The sequence below is a fragment of the Phoxinus phoxinus genome (assembly GCF_949152265.1).
Source record: "Phoxinus phoxinus genome assembly, chromosome: 16".
NCBI classification, from domain to species: domain Eukaryota; kingdom Metazoa; phylum Chordata; class Actinopteri; order Cypriniformes; family Leuciscidae; genus Phoxinus; species Phoxinus phoxinus.
The window spans coordinates 13050509-13075783 of record NC_136891.1 but is presented as its reverse complement, the minus strand read 5'-3'; the positions used below and the strand labels follow the sequence as shown (position 1 = coordinate 13075783).

Here is a 25275-nt window from a genome sequence, read left to right as displayed (position 1 = left end):
TAACGCGTCTTGACTGCTGTACAGTCTGACGTTTACCGCGCGTGTCCACTGGCACGGAGCGGAGAAAGTGCTGAGAGTGGCCGAGAGCATCAAAAAGGTTGGGCAGGTTCGGGTTCTGACGTCTTAACAGTAATGTAATATAATGTAATGTAATGCAAATAATATTAATTGTTATAGAAACCATTTTAATTGTGTATTTTGTGCTACTCCATAATGATGTTCTAGTTGAGGTCATTTGTAGTGTAGGAAGGGCCCAAACATAAACTCAAGCCCAGGGGCCTTCCAGCCACCCCAGTCCTGCCCTGACCATGATCTTGTTCCCTTCTCGAGGAACCGGGTCGCATATACCCATACGTTTCCCTCCTCTTCGGTTATATTGATTATCCCAAATGGTGATTCACTGCAATCACCATACGTTCAAACTGGTTGAATACTGCCATGATATATAAATATTTCACAGTTATACATCTTCACAGGGTCACATTTAAAAAAAAATCCATTTGTCAACATTAGTTAATATGAACTAACAATTAAAAAGAACCTCTAAAGCTCTAAAAAAATAAATAATAATAAAAAAGTGAGAAAAAAACGGAATGAGATTTTTTACTTCTCGTCTTCCCATCACGTAGAAAGGCCTCACATGATGTCACTTCCTGAGTGTCACAGTTTTACGAACACTCTATTTTTTTTAATAGGGGAGGATGTCAATAAAACACCCCAAAAAATGTCCTTATAAATATAAATGTGCATGTAAACACAGGCACAATCATATTACAATCATGGGAGTCAAAATCAAATCCATTGGATTATTGTGGGATTTTGTGAAGAAAAGATTTCACCACAAAATTTTAGAAAGGCCACCAAACCAACACGGTTGACTGAAATTATTTTATCAGCATAAGCAGTTTCAAAACAAATCCATAATGCAAAATATTGAGTAGGAATAACAAAACCATTTCAAACTACACCATGATGTAAAAAAGTTAAAACAGTAGAAAACTGAGAATATCGATCCCTGTACATTTTCCTCAGTGTGTCAGAAATTCTGAAGATCTTCAGGATGTACAAAATTATTTCTGAAGAGTCGGTAAGCCAGGAGTTGCCCTCCAAAAATCATCATCAGTAACCCAGAGCCTAAAGGAGAGAAGACAGACGTACAGTTATCATTACATTACGCAAGATGAGTGGCCTGATTTCACTTTAAAAAACAGAAGTTACCGAGAGCAATCCACCAGTGCTCTGTTGAGGGAAAATCAGCCATAACTGAAACAAAAATGACAGACAAAACAGGTAAACAATTAGCCATTGTGTACTTTCACATAGCGAATATAAAAAGACACACCTGTTAAAACGGCTGGTTTTAATGATGTAAACAATGAAACTAAGAAAATCATATCAGAATATCATGATGTTGAATTAGTTGTGCCGATGATTAGTTAATTCTGAACACAGGCACACATGCGATTATAAAGGGATGTGGACACTTATGCCGTTAGTTTTGATCTTTTTTTCTCTGAAATCACTCTGTTTTCAGTGGCATTGGTTGAAATTTGCAAATCAAATGTGCAAAAGTTCTGAAATGATTGACAGTAGTTGAGACCAGTGATGTTGGGCCTAGAAAAATGTCCATCATTTTGTAATAATATTGCGTAGTTGTGCTTGGAGTTGGTTGTTTTATAATAAAGCAATGAAACATGCCAAATTTTGCTAACACAATTTTTGGCCAGACTGTCATACAAAGAAATTTTGAGCATGCAAAAACAGAGAGCCAACCAAATATTAATAACTGATTAAGTTTTAATGACTGCTGATATACGTCAGATTTTTGGTTTTCTTTGCATAATAAAATAAAACCTGTAGCTTGCAAAAATAATTTTGTCATACAAAAAAAAAAAAAAAATCTATTATTTTCTTTAGTTCAATCATATTTTGATGGTTTAATCAAACTTGTTTAAAAGGAAATATTCCCTCCGGACATCATCTTTGGCAACTACTGTAGATCAATGTTTGCTGAAAAAGCTCTCAAATAAAGATAATTCAAAGGGATCTGCCTACATTATTATGCCATACAAATAAAGCATTAGAAAAATGTCTGTAGAAGCCCTTATATTTTTTGCCTGGTCACTGACCACCTTCACACCACAGTAATTGATTAAATCCGTCCTACGCCGTCCACACAGGACACGTTCATGTATTTCATTTGGTTGGTTTATGCACATGTGAAAACAGTGTCTCTGTTCTTCAGTGTCTCAGTAAGTGTGCTTCAGTGAGGTGTGTAGACTGCCGACTCACAACATGAAGCTACCACTTCAAGCTTGATTACTCTGACAGTATAGAAATATTTATTACAGAAATTAAACAGCTGCAGGCCAGGGTCACACCTCATTGTATCTGCCTTGGTAAACATACTTTTTCACTAAGCATTATGCCATTTTCCAGAACGGCAACTCCAGTTCACAGATTAAAAGAAAAAGGCATAATTCTGTGTATGTAATTCATTTAAACGCCACAGTACAGGTCTCTCACTGTAGAGTAAAAAGAGCTGAAAGCTGTTTTACAGTGGTCTGAGGCTGTTGTGTGTGGTGTGGGTAAAGGTGTTTTTCCACTAATAGATGTTGTTCAGGCTCTCAAACTCATCATGTACTCTGATGAATGCAGCACTGATTGAGACACGTTAGTATTTAGCTCATATATTAGGGATGTTCACACAAAAATCTACATTTTTATCAACATTTTGAGGTCAAAGGCACTAAAGGAGAAAATGGTGACAGTTGCTAGCTTTTTACTTCTTTGTTTACTTGAATTATTTCTTGGAGTTCGATGCACCTGAACCCCAAATCAGCTGAATTTACTGTTTGCAGCAAACGCATCTGCTTGTGTTCAATAACAATCGTGACCAGTGTTCGGCGTAACACATTAAAAATGAAAGTGAAAGTTACATAATCAGATAATTTTTTTCAAGAACTAAAGTTCCTATTAAACACATTACTTCTAAATTCACAACAAAATATCTGAGTTAATTTGTTTGTATTTAATCTCACTTTATTAACCAGTGTCTTTGCTGCTGGCCTTCGATGATCCAATTCAACCATGCTAATAAGCAAAAATCCCTTTAGATACATCACATTTGTGTTTCTTCTTTTTTTTTCTGAAGAGTTTTGAACTTTCCAGAACAGCAGCACAGCTGTGAGGTTTGTTTGAGCGGCGCCCTCTACTGTGTAGGCTTACATTTGCATTTCCTTCAGCCCAAGGGTTATTTACTTCACTTTTGGTGTGAAAGGGCCTTTATATTTGCCAAAAATAGAACGTTTGTTTTATTTTTCTTATTAAAAAAACAAAAACAAGCAAGCCCAGCCAAGGTGAGCCAAGCCCAGCAAATGTTATGCAAAAGTACTTTCCAAAAAAATACTCACAGATAAGTACAAGGAGTTGCTCTGGGCACTTCGACAGCTAGCTAAAGGAGCTAGATCCTTAAAACGAACAAGCACCGGATGACTTTTTAAGGCCCCCTGAAATCTAAATTTAAGTTTTTTAGATTTTAGTATGAATATGTTAGCCTTGAGGTTATGAATAAGCTTCCAAAACAATGACAAAATTCGCATTTAGGACATATAAGCATTCAAAACTTATAGTCTTTCACTACCACTAAAATGGATCAGGGATTTTTATGACATCACCGCGGACTTCAGCTTCTCATCACATCTTCTGTCCAATCAAAAGCTCTCTAGAATTTAAAGCTCCGGCCCCTATGCTATAAACACCACCTGGACAAAGCCACCGTTGACCACAGAGCAATATGGGTTGGAGTTGAACTGTTGCTTAAGAATGAAATGACTCAAATTTATTCACACCTCTACAATTGAATCCAACGTATCATCAGCGCTCAAATTCACTTCCATGGTGCTGTGAAGTACGACTTGCAGTCTGTGAGGTAAACTAGGCTGTTAACTATTGGCTGTTTGAAAAGGGGGAGAAGCCATTAAATATGTCCCACCTTCGCTTCCTGTTTCATTGGAAATCATGTCAACGCATCAAACAAAGCTACGCGTTCCAAGGCACTTCAGTAGGACTTTAATGATGCCTTTCCACCCGTGTATTTCTGGGTGTGGTCGACATCTTTCACCCTTGGACGGCCACGATTCTCTTGGTCGGCGTTACGTCACAAATCATGAGACCTGCGTAGCAACAAGCCGCCGTCATGTTTGAAGGGTAAAACAAACCGAAGGCAAAGCCCGAGGCAAATCAAAAAGATATCTATTCACAGAAGTTTTGCTGTGGATTATGTCAGTTATGGATACTAACGGACTACTTTGTATTAATGATGAATAATATCTGTATATGTGAATGTATGTCGGTGGTGAGAAGTGAATGTAATAAAACACTCATTTAAAGCACTTTGTGACTACATGTCTGTGAAAGGCGCTATATGAATACAGATCTTCTTCTTCTATTACAGAATGTCTTATCAGTATAGACAGTCTCCTAGCGCCTGCATTGACCAGGTACCACAGAAACTGTCGCTTGTAGGTTTACAATCTTGTCCCTAATCTGATGTAGGCCGCCATAGCTTTATGCTGTGTGAACTAACACCTCTTCCAATCGCCTGGAGCCATTCCTCTCTCCTTTCTGGCTCAGTTGCCTCGCTAGGAATCAAATAAAAGGAGAGGTCACTCCTTTTTATGCTGTTGTTGGTGCAACCAACAACACAACAGTTTTTCCGGCATGATTTGCAACCAAAGGAAAAGACCTCGACGCTCGTTTGTCTTCCGCTTTGTGTTGCTTAATCACGGGCGCTTGTTTGTTTTACCCTTCACGCGCGTTGCTATGAGCGCGCAGTGCATTATGGGAGTACAAGTCCCGGATGTCCAACCTCGAGAATCTCTGCCTCAACTGTTGGGCCATGATCACACTGAGCACTCGTGAATGGCACATGCTCTCATTGCATGAGTATGGCCATGGGGATGTTGCGGTCGCAACTCTCATACTTTTACAAAATGAGTCTCGTCGGATGCTCTGCGCCCCGGGCCCTCTGCAGCTGATGTGCACAATGCTAGCGTGGTAAGCTCTGAGTGCGATCTTAGGGTTTCAATGGAAGTGTTACCGCCAGGTGAACCCCCACGGGCCTCCCATTCCTCAGCGTGTTCGTTCCTTCCGGTTGAGTTTGCGGATGAGTTAGGCGACTCCTCTGAGGATGAGTTTAATTCCTCATTCGGGACTTGCGAAGAGGTCACAGAATGGAGGGCAGGCTTAGGCCCCGATCACACCTAACGCATTTTTCAGAATCAAAAACGCGAGGTGCACAGTACTTTACCGTTCACACGGAACGAGCAGTGCACTGCGTTTTTTATGTTGCTAGGCAACCACCGAAACCGCTTTCCTGTCAGTCAAGTAAACGTCAAATCAGCCTTTTATTAACTTTATTTACTTTCTGTTAACATTGTGGTAGTTACGGTTTGTGAAGTCGTTAGCTCCTGGTAACCCGCGAGAGCACCACAAGTTGATCCTCCATCATCGCACTCTCCGGGCGTTCAAAGCAACTGTAGCTTTCATCACCACAACGGAAGGCCCGCCTCTCCATTCATTCGATTGGACAGTGAAAAAAAACGCGATGGCGTCGGGGCCCTTTTTCTGCTCGGAGTTCACTTTTTTTCAACTTCAAAAACGCGAGGCGCAGCGGCCGATAAAATGCGAGGCGCAGCTTGCGCATAAACAGAGTGCAGCAGGCTCACTGCCATAGGAAAACAATTGAAAAAAGGCGCCTCTTGTTTGAAAATGACTTGTTTGGACCCCATCTGTCGGGTATGGTAGTTCAGACTGAGTTGGCTGCAGTGGAGTGGCAATGCAAAGAGGAAGAATGTAGAAGTGTGCTTACCCCATTTTTTTGGGGAGTGGTTAGCAAGATTTAACCTTAATGAACAACAGTATTGTCAGGTTATTTATGTGACAATGTGTAGAAAAAGTACCTAAAAAAATTATTTAGCCTAGTTTAGACTAGAGTGAGGTGAAAACAGAAAAAAAGTGCAAAGCAAGTTGTTGTTAGCTAGCTGTTCATTTTATTCCATTGTATATGGTAGGAAAATTAGACTATTAGTCAAAATAAACTTTTTAATGCTACTTTTTTATTCTACTTTTTGATATTGATATGATTATGTACCAAAATAATGATCAGGTCTAGCAAAGAAGGATTTTATCTTACAAAGCTATGAAATCCAGTGGCAAAATCACAGCTTTTTTTAAAAAGAGTGCAAAAAAAGGATGACAGTGTCTGTCGGCCACCACCGAAGACCATTGTTGACCCAGAAAAAACCCTGTAATGGTCTTCAATGTACAGTAGTTCAGTCATCTGGATCCACAAACACCAGGTCTTTCACAAAGATGATGTCCATGATATTGGTACATTCATCCTCATAAACAGGAATGCGCGTGTACCCGCTCTCGATGATCTCCTGACATGGTGTTGAAGTCCAGGACAGTGCCGCTGTTGATCATGAAGCAGTGGCTGAGAGGAGTCATGATGTCCTCTCCACTGTCACGGTCCTCAAATCCAGAGCTTCCTGGATCATGTTCATCTCCTCTTGCTCTTTGTACGGTGCGGTCCCTATAAGCATCCATGCCAGCATCTCTTGGTTGTGCACGGTGCCGATCTCGTGGCCTAGCATGCAATCCAGGAGTTTGCTGATGGGGAAGGACAGTGGAAAGGTCAGAAGCATGAAGAACTTGGTGATGTGGATGGTGTTGGCACCCACCTCCAAGCCGTAGCGAGAGCAGAGCGCCTGAGGAAACATCTCTCCGAAGATGACTAAACTGATGGTGAACGCCACCACAACCCCCAAACCTGAGATAATGAGATCATTGAGGAAGATGGTTAGCGTAGTGTTAACCAGCACGTTCCTGAGGAGAAGCGAGCACAACAGGTAGTTTCCTTTCCTCCGTATGGGCTCGATCTTGCGTGCGTACTTCTTCTCTTTATCAGTGCTACATCTGCACAATTCGCAGCTCCATGGGGTTCAAAGCTATGAGGTTTAGACCACTGAACATCCCTGAGAGCACCAGGAGGAAGGCTATCGAGATTATTTGGAGCCAAATGGGAAGCAGTGAGTTCTTCATCTCCACCACACACAACCTTCCATCATCTTCTCCCAGCAGGTACCACTTCCCATCTTGGCTGTGTCTAATGCACAGTGCATAATCCTTCTCGGACTCATTTTGCTTTCAAGTCCTTTAATTTGGACCTCCAGCACCCCAGAGGTGCCTTGGCTGTTGACATTTATACTTTGACTGATGGAGATGTCTTTGGTGAAGTTAACACAAGTATGGTGTATGTTAGAGCTGCTGTCCTCGTTCTGATCCATGAACTTAATCTGCCTCCAGGTGTCATGGATGATCTGCAGTCCGTAGAACCTGAGCTGGATGTCGCTATCCTCGGAGACCTGTATGATCCCATCCTCGTGGTCGTGGCAGGCTTGAGGCTCTTCTCCAACTGCAACCGCTGTTCCGCTCTATTCGCACAGACTCTACTCCAAAATAACAGCATTAAAATTAGCGTGTACCCTTTCCAACTGCACTCTGTCGCCATGTATTGTTTTAAATTCTGCAAAATGAAAGTTGTGCCACTCACAGCGACGAAATCAGAGCTGATCATCTCATGCTTATCGACACCTCCTCTCTCCACTTCACTGCACTCAATGAACAACAAAAATGTGTGATAATGCCTTAAATGTGTGTGTAAACAGTGAACACTGTGTGCAAACGCTAAGTCTGAATTATTGCAGACATAAGCCAATTTAATAAAAATAAAGGTCTATGTTTTATAAAATGTCCACAAAACTTATTAAGGAGATCGTTATTTAGTTGTATAGCTAACTTAATAATTAAGTAATAATCTCAGGGTTTACTGGATTTTACACAATTCTTTTTGTAGTGTGGTTGCTGATCGTGGTGATGTACTAAAATAAACATTGTCACGTGCGGACCTTTCTTATTCTCACCGTTGATTCCTGATGGTTAAGAGGACAACTTGAGTCACCCCCTGTCGTTTTTACAGAATAGTACAATCTCTCTGATCAGGGCATGGCGTTTGTCACGTACATTAAACAAATAAACGTTTGGGCATTAAATCGATTCGCACTAGCGCCTATCAACCACAATCAGATGGCTTGGTGGAAAAATTTAATCACACATAAAATCCATGGTTGGGAAGTTCATAAAAGAAGATAGGCCTAAATGGATAATTGTGCTGTCCATGAAGATGTGAAAAAAATAGGCATAAATCTAGCTTACACATTTAGCCAAATTATTCAGGCTAATCGTAGTAATGGCGGATCAAACCTGTTTGATCAATAGTGTCAAGACACATCGGTATATAAGGACATCTGACAAAGTGGGCTTTCCGTCAAGAACCAGGAAATAAAATTCTGAAGACTGCGAAATCACCTTTACCATCATGTAAGTTGCGTGCACCTGGCAAATCCGTTATAATAACAATCCGCCATGGAGCAAGCGTGCCTGCTCTTAAAGGGAATGTGAGAGGACGCTCTGATTGGTTTATTTCACGTTACACCCAAACCACACCTATGAATAATGAAGTGACTTCAGGCCAACCCATTTTAGATTTGCATTGGGCGCAAGAGTCATTTATCCCGCCGGTATAATAGCAACAGCGCCGGGATCCGCCCACAAAGTTACTTGCGTTTTGCGTTTGATACTTGCGTTTCAGATCGTTAAAATTGGGCCCTATATTTCGCAATTCTGACATCTTTTCTCAGAATTCTGAGATATAAACTGGCAGTTGCGAGAAAAATATCACACAATTCTGACTTCATAACTCGCAATTGCGACTTTATATGATGCAATTTTGAGATAAAAAGTCAGAATTGTGAGATAAATTCGCACTTCTCGCGAAGTGACAGGGACCTTTTGTGGTTACACGGCGAGTTTGGGATCTCGATTATGAGGTAAGACGAACGGGCAGGGTTGATTCATGTCAAAAATAATGTGCAGCCATTGATTATGATAACTAACATATGTTTTTAATTCCAGTGATTGGCAGAGAGACGCCCCGCAGACCTGGGACAGGGAGAGAGTCATGCTGCACTGATTGTATTTGGACTGTTTATTTTGTGAATCGTCAAATTTCTATCTGTGAACGTTCTACAAACAGATTTATTTTTTAATTAATTGTCAAACTATTTATTTCTAACTTATTTATTATTAAGTAAAATAAATATTATTATAAATATAAAATATATATATATATATATATATATATATATATATATATATATATATATATATATATATTTATCGACCATCAGCCACACAAGATATTGGCATCTGCAATTTGTCTACCACTAGTTAATAATCAAGTTATGTTCATATCAAATTTGGTTTTTGTTCATCATGTTTATCATTTTAGAATAAAACTGTATGTGTTCACATCCTCGAATCGCCATCAGTGGATTCTCGTTACACTGAGAGACTAAATTAAATCATTTTCTGTGGTTGATGACAGCATTTGCTTGGCTTGCAGTTTGAACCCATAATATCAGGCATTCAGGCTAACTTGTCAAATTGATTTGACCAAATATGCTTAATCTCAGGTTTTCAATGTGTGTTTCGATGCTCTCACCGGCTACGGTTAGTCCAACGTGCAGCAGTGTGACAGTAATGGCGTAGTCCCACACACATTCCTCCACGATCCACGCGAATATCAGACCGCCCAGAACGTACGTCACCTCTGTGGAGATCACACTCACTGCACAACGAACACACATACACGTCTGAAAGACAACTGCCAATGCAAACGCATGTTTTATTATGCACAAAACATCAGAACTTCTCTAATCAGTGCACTGATCGATCCTTGAGCCATTTGAGATCAGCGCTTCTTCAGTTTCAAAACTTACCAAGAGCCAATTTATGTGTAAAATAAGTGTTAATTTCAGCTAGCCTATTGTTAATTGTTACCATCACTGAATTGTGTTTTGTCATGTATTGTAAATATAAATCAGCATTATATGTATACTCTCAGCATCTGCCTTCCCTCTGGTCATTTTGATCCGAAACTAATTTTTTACAAATAGCTATTTAAAGGGGTCCAAAAATGCCATTTTCAAAGGATGTACAATAAGTATCTGATGTCCCCACAGTGTGTATGTGAAGTTTTAGCTCAAAATACCCCCAAATATATTTTTTATAGCATGTTAAAAATATCACTTTCTGAGGGTGAGCAAAAACGCGCTGTTTTTGTGTGTGCCCCTTTAAATGCAAATGAGCTGCTGTTCCCGGCACAGAGGGCGGAGCTTCAAGAGCCTGTGTGTGTGTGTGTGTGTGTGTGTGTGTGTGTGTGTGTGTGTGTGTGTGTGTGTCTGTGTGTGTGTGTGCGTGTGTGTCTGTGTGTGTGTGTGTGTGTGTGTGTGTGTGTGTGTGTGTGTGTGTCTGTGTGTGTGTGTGTGTGTGTGTGTGTGTGTGTGTGTGTGTGTGTGTGTGTGTGTGTGTGTGTGTGTGTGTGTGTGTGTGTGTGTGTGTGTGTCTGTGTGTGTGTGTACCTCACACAGACAGGCACTGAACGGTTCTAAACTTCTAAACGTTCAAACCAGAGTCAGACAATGATGGAGAGATTTAGGAAGAAGTGACAACATGTAGAAGCAACAGGACATTTCTGAATGGTTAGTTGATTAATTTATGTAGCTGATGTGGATTTAACTATCTTCTAGTCATTGATTAGCATATTCTGTCATGATAATCTATACTGTAAATCGTGTTCCCGGGGGCAGGTTTATGTAAATGTTAGGGTTAGTGATGTCACTAACCCGTGAAGAAGCTCATTGTAGTCCCTATACCAGCCATTTGTTGTAGTCCTTAAAATGCTAGATCTCCCTTTGCTTTGAACTTTGAGTGTTGTAACTTTGCAGATGTTGTTTATGCTCAAACAGCAACATTACACACTAAGTAAAGTTAGAAAAGTGAAATCATAATCAACCACCCCTTTAAAAAAATTGTGTTCATCTGTGGGGTCCAAAACCTTAGGACATTTGTTGCACTTGAACCACGAATACACACAATTTTTTTACTGGAATTGAGGAGTTTGTGGTTGTAATAAAAAAAAAGAAACAAAACCTTCCCTCGTGGGTCAATTCGACCAACTTCAACTCAAGAATTGGCTTTAGGACCCAGCGGAACAGCTCTTTTGCTCCATGTAGAGCTATAAGGCCATCTAGTGGCAAGAGTCATTAAATATCATGTTATATTTTTTTCCACAAGAGGTCGGCAAAGACACCACAATTGACCCAATGTGAAATATTCTGAGCTGGTTTATGCATGTTTTGAATTTAAGTTTAAAAAAATGTGAGGAATGTTCTTAAGTGTATTATTTATTGATAAAATGCGAAGGTGTGAAGGTTTATTGAAAAAAAACTCCAGAAAAAATTTGCATTAACAAATAGAAAAAATATTTGACAAATTAAATAATATAAGCTTTCTGGACAAAAGAAAAAGGTATTATGTTAGGGCTTCGGGTCATTTTGACCTGCGAGGGAATGATTTGTTACAGGATGAGAGGAGAGGATGAGGGTTAAACTGCAGATCATAATGCAAAGACTGCAAAACTACAACTTTACACAACATAAAGTATCCACTGTATATCTGAACCCAGCCTACCTAAATATTTTGGATTTTGCCATGATGGTTGAGTGGTGTAGTCGAAAGGTGCTAGCAAGCTGTCAACCTCGTCGACCCTGATTACAACAAACAAACAAACAACAAATAAACACACAAACAACTTGATTTGTTTCTGTGACATCTCTGTCACATTAGTTCAGATCAAGAATGAGATGTTATAATGTTAATAGTTTTTACTACTGTAATTAAGTTTATTGTAGCTAAAAAACAACAACAACACTACATGGATTAGGAGAGTTGAATCCAATTTGCATCAAAAACTGATCCTGCTCTATTCTAATTTTGCATGGATCACACAATGTTGGATACCGGGGCCTCCTTTATAAGGACGTGTGTGGAATGATTCTAAATGTGAACATACAACAATTCACAAAATGTTTATCTTTGATTTTTTTTGGTATGTCCATTATGCACAAACATTTTTCCTAAATGCATCGCACTTTATAAATCTACAAAATACCCACAAATATGGTACAAACTTTATGGATTATTTTTATTATTGTTATATTTGAGCACAAAAGATTGCTACGCATGCCCATCAGTTCTCAGACGTATAAGAACATTTCCACGTTCGTTTCTGCTGCTATACATCCTGATTTGTTCCTCACTTTTGATGTTGGATGAAATCCAAGGAATGTAGGATCAAATCCGATCATACTTGCATTTTATAAATGAGGCCCCGGACTTTTAGAAGGAAATGTTCTATATGGAACCACAAAGGGTTCCGAATATTTTTGGCAGGAAGTGTGTGAGTCAAGAACCCTAGAGTTCTATATAAAACCCCACGGAACCCTTCCTTCTAAGAGTGCAGATGTTACATTATAGTAGCCCGACACAAACTAACAAAAAACGTCCAAACCTTTAAATGGTTTAAATATAACATGAACCATAGCATAGCATTGGCCCAACAATATAGCTAATTAATAACACGATATTCATGAGTTGAATAGGATTTTTTGGTGAGTTGGACACCATTTTGTTAACGCATAAACAACAGCAGCAGTGATTTACATGAAACAATCTCCGGGACTAATATCACAAAGTGCTGAGATCCACTGACGTAGACTGTTTTTTTCTCAGTACAGGAAGTCAGACGCATCCCCACATAAAACGCAAAGAGAGAGAGAGAGAGAGAGAGAGAGAGAGAGAGAGAGAGAGAGAGAGAGAGAGAGAGAGAGAGAGAGAGAGAGAGAGAGAGAGAGAGAGAGAGAGAGAGAGGGGGGAAGTGGTGCCTCGGTGTGGAGAATCTCACCTGAGAATGCCGATGCAGAGACTGACCACAATATAGTACACAGAGTAGAAGCACACCATACACATCAGCAGGTTTTGAAGAACAGCCTGGCAATAAACACACAACACAGTTGTTTGACTGGGAGATATTTCTACACTAGTTCGTGCTAGTTTTATCAGTATTATTGTTTTTGCAGTGTCTAATCAAACATGTTCCATTGTTCATGAGCCTGAATTATTTCCTCTATAAAATGGTGCCTGTTTTTCAGTCAATCAATCACAGACTAGCTTGAGTTGTACATTAAAAGCCGTCTGGAAGTAATGCATATAGACATGTGGCACTAGTGAGTGAACTATGCTACAGTGGATCAAACTTTACCCAGGTGTCCTGGATCTTGCTGTTGATTGGCAGCTGGCCATGGCGTTTGATCAGAGTGGTCCCACAGCACCGGCAACAGTAGTCCAACAACATGAATGGCTGGCGATTATTTGATGGACGCTAGCAGTAGCACAACACTGAATCTGCGCATCTGTCATGGCTGCTCTTAATGAGATTAGCAACACTCCCGTAAATCTGTTGAGGATAAAGCCCACCGACAGGCCTGGTCTATGCTAACTAATTACACACGCACACTAAAAATACCTTCTCGTTCAGTAAGGACGCGCTAGAATACCTCACATTAGCACATTTGCTAACAATACTTCTGTTTTTTTGCTAACAATACTACACATTTTAAAAATGCTGCAGATTTCAGAAACAATATAGGTCTACTCCACAATGATGCACACAATCAAGGCCTACTTGTTTGAGAACCCGTGTCATTCCTGTTAGGAAACATCGTTTTGAAAGTGAACATTGTGATTAAATTTTATTAAACTGAGCAAAATCAGTTTTTGTGTGTGTTTTTAGTAATTGTTAGAATAGAAAGCAAATACTGATACTGACATAATGACATAAAATAAATGTGGAACATTTAACTACACGATTGAGGGAGCAGGCTACACAGTGAACTCAGAGAAAACGCTACGCTTGAGCAAACAGTTTGTAAATAGGCTTACTACAAATGATGGCCGTGAGAGACTGTGAACGCATTGAATAGGATATGTTTAGTTGGTGAATAGCATAGGCTACTATTACACAGTATAGCGATGACGTTAAGCGCACCAGAATAAAATATAATATTCAGAAGTAAACAGTGTAGCTGACTTACAGATTCAGTTAACATCCACAAATGAATAAGCGCGACAATTCAGGGAGCAGAGTGAATAAAATATAATATTCAGAAGTAAACCGTGTAGCTGACTTAATGTTTAGCTGACAGAGTGTTTATGTCAGAATGTTTATTTTTAAACCACCACCTTAAGTGGTGACATGTCTGACAGACAGACAGACAGACAGACAGACAGACAGACGTTTCTGTAATTTATAGACAGATAAAGGAAAGTCTACTGGCAAAAATGCGCTCAAAATAAAATATACCAAATGTATTTTGTGTTTATTCCTGTGATCACTTAATTGTGATACTTTGATAAATAAATAAAATAACGAATTTTCTTATCATTATTTTTATTATTTTTTATCATCATCCAATATAAATGCTAAAAACTAGCATGTTTGGCATCTCCAGTAAAGCCAGTGAAGAGCGTTCTCAGTGCTGCACATATTTCTGGAAACATCTACATAGTTAAGAGAGGTTCTGCTGCACAGAGCCCAGACCTGAGTCCCACTGAACACCTTATGATGAATGTGAACGCTGACTGTAAGCTCTGATTGCTAACACACAGTAAAAGCCTGGAGCTTCTCCTCTTGAAATAAAGGCTGTATGCAGAACCTGCTCCTGTAGCCACATTGGACCAGCGGTTTGGAGAATGGATGGATGTATGATTCAGCTGCGCCGCCATCTTCTGGAGTGGCGCTCACAGTGCATTATGGGATTTTCTCTAAAAGCTGAGAGTACATCCGTTGTACACTCTTTGTGACAGTGCATTGTGGGATTGAATGAGTGCACTTCATATGGTTACAAACACCACAAATGGCTGTTCCCTCAAATATTGCCCTATTTAAGGGTAAAGGGGTGATTTCAGAATCTAAAGAACATTTTTCTATATAAAGAACATTTTGTGGAATGGAAAGATTCCATTGATAGTAAAGGCTCTTCATGGAACCTTCGCATAAAGACCATTTATTTTTATGAGTGAAGTATAAGGTAATAAACAAAGCTGCTTATAGATGAAGAAATATTTAACGATTAGTTTTTCGGTGCTAATAGCGATCTTCTATGATCAGAGTATCTTACAAGACTAACATAAGAAATGTAATAGAATAATTTAATCTGTAGAGATACAGTAACAGGTCCAGCGCTAAACCTGACACAAGATCACATGAAGTTGCAGAAATAAATAGCCTAGTGTGTCTGTAATTAATCCACATCTCTACCTTGAAAATCCAACTCTTTGACCTTTGAACTCAATTTGCAACACAGGCCTGCATTTTTCATGTTAGCATTTGACTCTACTGAAGTCGCAAAAATTAAATCAAAACTAAAACTAAAACCGTAACCACCTACTACTGTATACTGCAACTCCATTCTTGTTTTAATAAATTAGCAAACAAATATTTACATTAGTCTATCTATATCTCTAGTCTAAATAGATTACCAGACAAATACACAAGGTATAAACTAGAGTTTGATTAGATCAAGTGTGGATGACAATAGTTAAAGTCTGAGTTACAGTTGGATTGCACGGATAAAATAGCAGTTTTAACGGGAACAAATTGCTTAAATCCAGCTCTGGATTACTTAGTTGGGTAACCTAATATGGCCAGTTTATTTGATCACTGTTTGTCATTTACCCACGGTTTCACAGACAAGGCTTAGGCTAAGTCTAAAATGCATGTTTGATCTTAAAATATATCAGTGTCATTGTTTTATCTGAAGATGCAACACAGTAATGTTTTTTTTCTAAGGCACGTTTATAAAAGCTACATAACCAAGGCCTAATCCTGGCTTAATCTAAGACCTGTCCGTGAAACCTTTTAACTAAAGATATAAAGATAAAATGATTACATTAAAAGTGTCAGCATAATTTACTTGTTGTGAGCCTGTGTTAGCGTCAGCAAACAAAAGTGTGTGTTATTCATATCAACTGTTAAATCCCACCTATTTTAAGACTGGACTATAGTAGAACATAATTCAGTATATTTTAGTTTAGTAGTAGCCTACATTATTGTACCTAGTGTTGTTCTGAATATTTCAGTTAATTAATGTTTCTAGTATATTTGTTATGTACAGCTGAATATGGTGCACTTCTTAATAGTTTAGGTTAGTATTAATTATAGCATTGTGTTGTTAAACTAAACTATTCTATAGATTAAGTTAGTTCAGATAAAAAAGGGCTATTTTGTGGTTCTGTACAGCACAGTTTGGTCGGCTAACATAGTTCAATATAGTTTAAACAGTAGGCTACATTATTCATGGAACGTGTTACCTTCGTTGGACGTTCTTTAAATGTTACCAGTTCCAGAACGTTCAGAGAACATTCAACTGTAACGTAATGTTCACATAACCAGAAAACATGTAGGCTACAAAACAGGACGTTTTGAATGTTCAGAAATAGTGTTTTCATAACGTAATGGAAGGTTAGCAAAGCGTTCTTGTAATATATTTTTGTTAGCTGGGCTGTTGTTTAGTTTAGTAGGCTATAGCCTAGGCTACAACAGTAGAGCCAGTGTTTGCTGTTCAGTTCAGTAGTCCAGCAAGTAGCTAGTTATGTTATATGTTCACCTACATGACCAATGCAGACAGTCATATAACACTATTTCTCCATCTCCTCTAAAAAAAAACACACGCAACACTCCAGAGTTTAATTGTTTGTATTTACTGAGATGTTTATGCGCATTTTGGAAGGTTCGGTCGCGCGCAGGAATATATTCTTAGTAACAAACACAGAAATGGCGATGTTTTACGCCCTCGGAGCACGTCGCTGCGCATTAAAAGCCCCACAGACAGGTTTGAGACGAGCCTAGAGGGTCCGTGAACGTGCGCGATATCGTCGAGATTCGTCGGAATTGTTTCAGCGCAAAACTTTCGTTATTGTCATGATGGGCGAGTGTGAAGCGCGACGGCTGTGCGCATGCGCACTGGAGTCCGCCTGGCCAATTTCTCAGTACTCGTGGGAGAATTTGGGTAAGAAACAGACAATTTAAAACAATCGCACGCTAGGATAAACTGCTTGTGTAGCATTGTATACTGTATAATAAACCGTGTTAGACTTTCGCGGGAGGTTTAATGCGACGGAATAATAATGAAAGTTAGATATAAAGTAGAAAACGCCTGGACGTGTCATCAATAATATGAGCAGCAGCAGGAAGAGAGGGAGAGAGAGAGAGAGAGAGAGTATGAAATAAAGAATAACGCTAATGAATGACACTCAAAATAGACGCAGTCGATAGAAAGAATCAAAGTGTGTATTTGTGCTGATGGGAGGAATAAAGCGTGTATTTATGAGTGTGTGTAGAATAATGCAAAGCAGGAGTGCATTCGCTCCTGTACATGGCAGGAACTGACCGTGCGAAACAAAACATGTCTCGATCAGCTCTGCGATGATCTGCTCAATCATTCACTTTAAATGTCATTGATCAGCAATAATGACGCGATTCGCCAGGCCTGTGTCTTTCAATTATATAGTGAATATAATTCCTGCTCCGCCATTTTGAGAAACTGCCTTTAAAACACATTAAAGAAAAGTGTTTTAATATCTGATACTGCGCCGTCTGAAATATGTCACCACTGTTCGTCGTCGTCGATATTTGAGGAAAAATAACACCGTCGAGATGAATCATTTCACCTCATTCAGTGTAAACTATTTAATATAATAGAGCTGAATGTAAGCAAACGTGTTTATTAGAAAAAAAACTGGTGCGTCAAAACTCATGTATTTTATTTCAATTTGTTTTTTTATTTTAAAAAATAACATATTTTATTTATATTATCATCATCGTCGTCTACAATTTTAATCTAAAAATAATTAGTAACTGTTATCTGAGTAGATGTCGATTTTGACGTCGTGTTGTACTTTACGTTAAAAAAGTAAAGCATTTGCATGGAGATTTTAAATATTCGTTGAGAAAATGAACTTAGTTTATTTATACAACCTAATAAATACCAACTGCAGCAGCGAAAATCATTTCACGTGCAGATATACCACAATTATTCAACTCTGACTTAATAATTTAATGCTAAACTATGTTAAAATGAATCAAAACACGCGATGCGAACAGAAAATGTTGTAATGTGTGACATTATTGCTAGCATTTCTTTTGATTTCATTGTTGAAAGTTTCCAGTAGCGACGCGGCTGAGCGACCCCTGTAGGCGGCCGAGGGAACCACACACACACACACACGCTGTAGGCCTCATGCGCCACTCACACACACTCCTGCTAGACACACGGTGTGTGTGTGTGTGTGTGTGCATAGTCATGTGTCCTTCCAGATCAGCTTGCTACTTAAGCTATAGACTATATAAACAGTTGTATTGGTTTATGGTTGTTCAGGAGTGACTTTTTGGCTAAAGGTTTTGAAGAACAGATAAGACTTCTAATATTTTTATGATATCGGCTATATAGATTATAAATGAAAGTGGGCTTAAAATGCATTGTCTATTGTTTAAATGCACAAAAACAGAGCAATTCATTAGGTGACAGCTGTTAAACCAGTTCTGGACTAAAACAACATGGCAATTGTTTGCATAATGGTTTGCTGGGATAACTTTAAAATAATAGTGTTGTTTGAAATTATTTTTCATTAGTATATGGATGAACCCCACAATCCCTGTAAAGAATATGTCTGGGCTGCATTTTACCCCAAAAAAATAACAGGGGGAAAACATTTTATGCTGATTTAAAATCGTACAATCTTACTGATCTAAAAAAAAGGCACATACAAACAAACATGCAAACAGCATGATAGCTACTAAATCAACATTTAGATTTGGTTTCCTGGAGTAAACACACACTTAGAGGTGAATTAATGTGCATGTGAATGATTTCCAGTGGTGTATTGTGTAAGTGTGTGAGGTGTGGCGTGCTGTTTCAGGTTAGCCGTGTGTGTGCGTGTGTGATGGAGTCGTCGGGCCCGAGCGCAGCTCCAGAGTTTGATGTGTACGAAGCCATGGACTGGAAGGATGGAGTGGGAACTCTTCCCGGCAGCGAGCTCAAGGTGAGGGAACACACACACACACAACCTAAGAACTGTATTCCCAGCAAGCAATAGCCGTCACATAACCGTCTCGGTTAACTATAGACCCGATATAGTCCAGCTATGAGTAACACACTTCTAGCCCAAATAACCTTGAATTTAATTACATGTCGTTTTTTCCAAACAACTTGCGAGATGTATGATATTCCATCATGTAAGCAAAGTAAACAGTGATTACAAGGTGTTTGGTTTCATTTCTTCACTCATTTCATTTCTTTGTATCTAATTGATGACTAGTCTATTCTTGGGCTATAGTTTAGACGTCTATTACATTTTCACTGACAACCCAAATTTTTCCTTGTTTTGGCCTAGACGTCTTTTAAACTCAAAATTGCTTGCTGGGTTAAATCCTGTGTGTGTGTGTGTGTGTTAGTTGTGTACATCCAGCAGTGTGTGAGCGTCTCTGTTGTGTGTGTGTGTGTGTCAGTTCCGGGTGAATGAGTTTGGGGTCCTGGAGGTCATAACGGACGAGATGGAGGAGGAGAGGGGCAAAAAAGCTCACGCCACCACCACATGGAGCGTCCCCACGGCACAAGAGGGTAAACGCACAATAATACACTCACGTTTGGTGTTCAGTGCCCTTTCCCTGAGCCAATCTTCCCCTTTGCTTCTGTCTCAAGTTTTGCACAGCAAGATCCCACGGGAATGAGCTGCAGATTTCTGTGATTTTCACTACATTGTGCTCAGGATTAGTTCACTTCAATATTAAAATTTCCTGATAATTTACTCTCCCCCACGGCATCCAAGATGTTCATGTCTTTCTTTCTTCAGTTATAAAGAAATGAAGGTTTTTGAGGAAAACATTCCAGGATGTTTCTCCATATAGTGACTTCAATGACAACCAACGGGTTGAAGGTCCAAATGTGAGTTTCAGTGCAGCTTCAAAGTCTCGACACGACCCCAGCCGAGGAATAAGAGTCTTATCTAGACAAACCATCATCATTGTATAAAAAAATAAACATTTATATACTTTTTAACCACAATTGCTCGTCTTGCACTAGCTCTGCGATGCGCCACACATTACGTAATCATGTTGAAAGGTCACGCGTGTTCTGGTTCAGAAAGGTAATAACGAACTCCATCTCATTTTCTCCTCCAACTTCAAAATCGTCCAACATCATTGTTTTACCTTTTATTTAATTATTCAAACCGTTGTACCCTGATTGGACCCTATTGAAGTCCACTATATGGAGAAAAATCCTCTAATGTTTTTCTCAAAAACCTTCATTTCTTTTCGACTAAAGAAAGAAAGATGTGAAGATCTTGGATGATATGGGGGTGAGTTATCAGGAAATTTTAATTCTGGAGTGAACAAATCCTTTAAAGTGGTAAAAATTAGTGGCTGCAGTTCTCAAGCGGGCTGGAAAAATTGTGAGATTTTAATATGCCTTAAAGAAATTGCTAAATTACACAGTAATGTAATTTTCTCTTTCTCTGGAAAGAGAAAAGCATCTTTTGACAGTGATTTCAGCTGATCACGTTAGTGCAGGTGAACAGATTTAACACGTTTACTATGGTACAGTGAACTCTTACCGGCACAATTCAATCACCTGATTCATTACATATATGAAGTGTTGTTCAGTTAAAGGTCCATTTCAAGAACAAACATTAATACCTAAACAGAAACGACTATAATCGAGAAAAAACATGTATGCTTGAGCAATCTGTCCTTTTTAGGGCCGCATCTTGTGACATCACATCCTGTTTTTTTGTTTTTTTTGGTCCGTGTTGCATTCATATTTCGGTCGAACCGCACCAGAATTTGTTTAGAAGCGGACTAAGACCAATTTTTTTTTAACTGTCTCTGTCCGCTTGTTTAGTTCGGATGGCACCGTTAACACTTAATCAAATGAACCGCACTAACAGAGCAATTGCACCAGAGTTCACTTTAATCAAACCGGCCAAGTGTGAACAACACACCCTAAAATTGCTAAATAATACTGTATATAAACTGCACTGTAAAAAGTGCTAACCTGCCGTTGTTACCTTAAAGAGCTGATTTAACACATTTAAACTAGTTCTGTTAGGACAAATGAATGTATTTGGGTCAATTCAGTGATGTTAAATAATACTTTTGACTTAAAACCAAAGATGCAAGATGTTTTTTTTTCAGTGTATAAGTTTGATGTTAAATTCACATAAAGAAAACTTAGAAGTATAAAAAAACACAAGTATCAAAAATAGTATTTTGCTGATAGTGTACTTCATAAACCTCATACTTCATAAAGTAGTTACTTACATTAGACTAAAAAGTGAGATAAAGTTTATAAACAAACAGTATACCTGTGAGTTAACTTATAGTGTAGTTCAGATAGTCGCAATCGAAAAGAAAAACTTACTTAGTTGTGTACTTAAAGTTTACTGCTGCTGTTACACTTAAAGTACAGTTAAAAATACTTTTATAAACTAAAAAGTGGGCCAATTTAGTCCCAAGATGTAATGAAAATAGTACACACAATTATACTGCCAGTATGCGTATTTTGTATAAAGTACTGCATACTTGCATACTGCATAAATGCATAAAGTAATAAGTATATACTTACTTGCTGGAAAATATACTTGAAGCAGAGAATGTCTAATAAGGGGAGAACTGCCACTCTCAGTAAACTTCCGGCTTCTGAACTGGTTGCAGTTCCACTCTGGTTCCATATGAGGGCGCTCACAGGACAAGTGCAGAAAGAATGGAGGTCTATGGAGCTATACCCCTCAAAATCCACTTTTCTCAGGATATAATTTTTTGTCTAGTAATTTGAATGTTGTATTCGAAAGTAGATGCAAAGAAATTACACATTGCTGGGTGTTAGATTTTTTAGAGTCACTTATTTCCTTTAAAAAGTATTTTACAATGACATCATACACATCGTACGACCAGAGATACTGCTTTACGACAATCCTTCAGTCACTGTGGTGCTTTCGCGCTCTGCACTTTCTTTTTTCTCGAGGCATCGACATCACCGCTGACACAGGTAAATACATGTGCTAGAAGAGTTTTTACTAGAAGACATTCTGGTCCCGCTTCGGATGCCACGATGCCATCAAGCGGTATCTCTGGTCGTAATCAGTCCTTCACTGACCAATCAGCGTTCATTAGCAGAATGCTAGCGTGTTATGGGCAACAACAACTCAACCTGTAAGAAATCGAACAACTTTCTTTGTAAGAACAACTTTCGATCTATAACCCATGTTGAACTTGCAAAACCTACAATCAAATCTGTGATTTCTCAACGGCAATCGGGTGAAAGAGACACATTTTGCCATCTAGCTCCATAAACTCCCATTAATTTTGCACTCATGGGCGATCGCCTCCAGTGGAACTCTGTCGAACTAGGCGGTTGCCTTGGGCGACAAATGTGTTGGGGGCGCGGTAGAGATGCGCGGATGACGTGACGAAAAATTATATTTTAATTAAATTCGGGCGGGTGAACCAATCAAATGAAAAATATGTTATCTGACTATACCTACATCCAAAAAAAGAAAATAGGGAAATGATATTAAATGCGCTTCATGAGGCACACGCGCGCGGTCTCTTGCTCTCTCTCCCTCTCTGCCGAGCACGCGCTATGCGGTTTGGAGCACAGTCTATGTCTCGCAGGCAAGCAGATAGTTTTGAACACTGGCTGGTTATGTACTTGCTCAAAAATTTATTTTGGATCATTTTGAACCCAAAAAAGTTACGGACTAGAGCTTTAAGTTGACTCGATGTTTCTCTTTTTTTAAGGCTAGTGACATTGATCAACATTTTAGCTGATGTAGAGTTTTACATCAATTACAGTCATTGTGTAGATAAAGCTTTCTAATTATTCATGGTTTGCTGAGATTTCTTTCAGAAAATCCTTTAAGAATAACTTGTAAATAATTCTGTGTTGTTTTAAATTATCTATATGGATGAATCCCACAATATCATGTTTTAAATTATCTATATGGATGAATCCCACAATATCATGTTTTAAATTATCTATATGGATGAATCCCACAATATCATGCAAATACACCGGGACCGGGGCGGCAGTGTCTCAGTGGTTCATGCCGGTTATTTACAAACCGGAAGGTTGGTGGTTCAATCCCCGGTTCCACTTGACAAAGTGTCGAGGTGTCCATGAGCAAGACACCTAACCCCAGCTGCTCCTGATGAGCTGGATGGCGCCTTGCATGGCTGACACTGCCGTCGGTGTATGAATGGGTGAATGTGAGGCAACATGTAAACGGGCTTTGGTGGCCATTGGGTCTGTGAAAGCGTTATATAAATGCAGTCCATTTACCAAATACAAACAAACAGCATGTTAGCTACTAAATCAACATTTAGCTTTGCTTTTCTGGAGTAAAAAGGCTTTATGGACTACTACTAGGGATACAGGATATATCTGCCATCATATCGGTATCGGCCGATATATGTTCATTTTTAATGTTATCGTTATCGGCTTAATAAGAAAATTTGGCCGATATATTAAAGCTGATAATTAATTGATTATTTCCTTCAGCTGAGTCAATTCAGATGTTCACTGTTCACTATGATGGTTTTAAATTGCTTGAAATATTATTGGAGTCACTTAAAAAAAGGAAAATACAGTTCAGTGCAACGTGCAGCGCAAATCTGTCATATCGCCTTTATAAAACTATAAAGATAACATTATAATCGTGTGCTTGGGACATGGATTTAATGGTGAGACTTTTGTTTTTGTTATCAGGCTCTCAAAAATTATATAAAATGTTTAATTTAGATTTATCAGCCAATATACATATTATTGGCTTTCAAATATAAAGAATTATCGGTTATCAGTATCGGCCCAAATTTTGATATCGGTGCATCCCTAAGTTTGGGAATGATTCAAGATTGATTTAACTTTGCCTTTAAAGCTATCCAAACACACCAATTCTCCGTAGACTTTCATCTGAAGAGAGCCCAGGTTTGTCTGAGACAGCAGGTGATAATTGGTCAGTAATGTTAGGATCAGTCAGTCAGTTAGTGTAAAATTGTGATGTGAATGATGTTTAATTTCCCTGAGGATTGTAAAGTTTCTCTGTGTTGTCCTGATTTCCCTCAGCTCTGTCCACGCGGCCGGTATCACAGGAGGAGGCGTCATGGGCCCAGCGAGGCCTGGTGTGTGTGCGTTGTAACAGGAAGGGCTCTGTGGTGGACTTCCTGTCTGATGGACTTCACTGCAGCGAGCGCTGTCTGCAGCAGGACCAGCAAGAGTAAGTCAAGCCTCACGATTACTGCGGATCAGACTCATCACTCCACGGACGATAACTATAACCATAAAATATAGTAACTGCAGCGTGCTTAAAATAAATGTCTCGGGTTACGACTGTAACCCTTTTTCCCTGAGAAGGGAACGAGAAACTGCATCGATGACGACACTTTGGGGGGAACGCATCTGAAGTATGAATGAAACTAATCCAATCCTGATTGGTGCTGTGTCATGACGTAACGTGTGACGGCATACACAGAAGCTACAAAGGTATGCTGGCACACAACAGAGTTAGCTTCTGTGATGAAGCAAGTCGTAACCTGAGACGTTCTCTTTTGAGGGAACTTGCACTGCGTCGATGATGACACTTTGGGGAACGAGTACCCACTATGCCACAATGGGCCCTGCCTGTCCCAGTGTGAAGCTGCGCACAGGCACACTTAGGACAAGAGCACTAGAGTGCCTGGCATAGAAGGAATGTCCAGGCTATAGAATCTGATAAAAGTATGAGGGGTGGCCCATCCAGCTGCATCACACACTTCTTGAATCGGGGCCCCCGAAAGGAGGGCTCTAGAGGACACCATGCCTCCGGTTAAATTAACTCTCGCGGCCAAAGGTGAAGGCAAGCTGCGCACCTGATAGGCCATAGAGATAGCCTGAACGACTTTCAGTTTCTGATGGTCTGTTTGGATGCGGGAAGCCCCTTCTTGAGCGACCTGATGCACACCAGCAACTGGTCTGACTTCGGCCATGAAGAAGACCTCTGAACATAAATCTTGAGAGCTCTGACAGGGCAGAGCAAATGAAGTCTTTCTTCATCCGCCGTCACATGAGGTGGAGGATGAAAAGCCTGCAGAACCGTAGGCCGTGCCACATTAGATGGCAGTTTAGGCACATAGCCAGGCCTGGGTTGCAAGAT

General features: G+C 39.4%; 2 protein-coding genes and 1 pseudogene across 3 annotated transcripts in view; 1 reads left to right on the top strand and 2 right to left on the bottom strand.

The window, feature by feature from the left end:
• Positions 1–876: 876 nt before the first annotated feature.
• On the bottom strand, positions 877–13612 carry tmem244 (transmembrane protein 244). The gene is made up of 6 exons (XM_079639269.1): positions 13289–13612; positions 12932–13017; positions 11659–11735; positions 9629–9754; positions 1219–1263; positions 877–1134 (listed from the first exon to the last, which is right to left on the bottom strand). Exons 1-6 carry the CDS (start codon positions 13379–13381, stop codon positions 1037–1039), a joined length of 525 nt encoding a protein of 174 aa, XP_079495395.1. The 5' UTR covers positions 13382–13612; the 3' UTR covers positions 877–1036.
• LOC307012518 (metal transporter CNNM4-like) lies at positions 6336–7588 on the bottom strand (annotated as a pseudogene). Its single transcript has one exon. The product of its transcript is annotated as a metal transporter CNNM4-like (transcript).
• Positions 13613–16911: 3299 nt separating the features above from the next.
• l3mbtl3 (L3MBTL histone methyl-lysine binding protein 3) overlaps positions 16912–25275 on the top strand; it is a 94471-nt gene continuing 86107 nt past the window's right edge. Inside the window, exons 1-4 of the mRNA XM_079639027.1 lie at positions 16912–17096; positions 19006–19128; positions 19595–19706; positions 24210–24360. Of these exons, the coding sequence (XP_079495153.1) occupies positions 19030–19128; positions 19595–19706; positions 24210–24360 (362 nt within the window). The 5' untranslated portion in view covers positions 16912–17096; positions 19006–19029. The remainder of the gene's footprint in view (positions 17097–19005; positions 19129–19594; positions 19707–24209; positions 24361–25275) is intronic.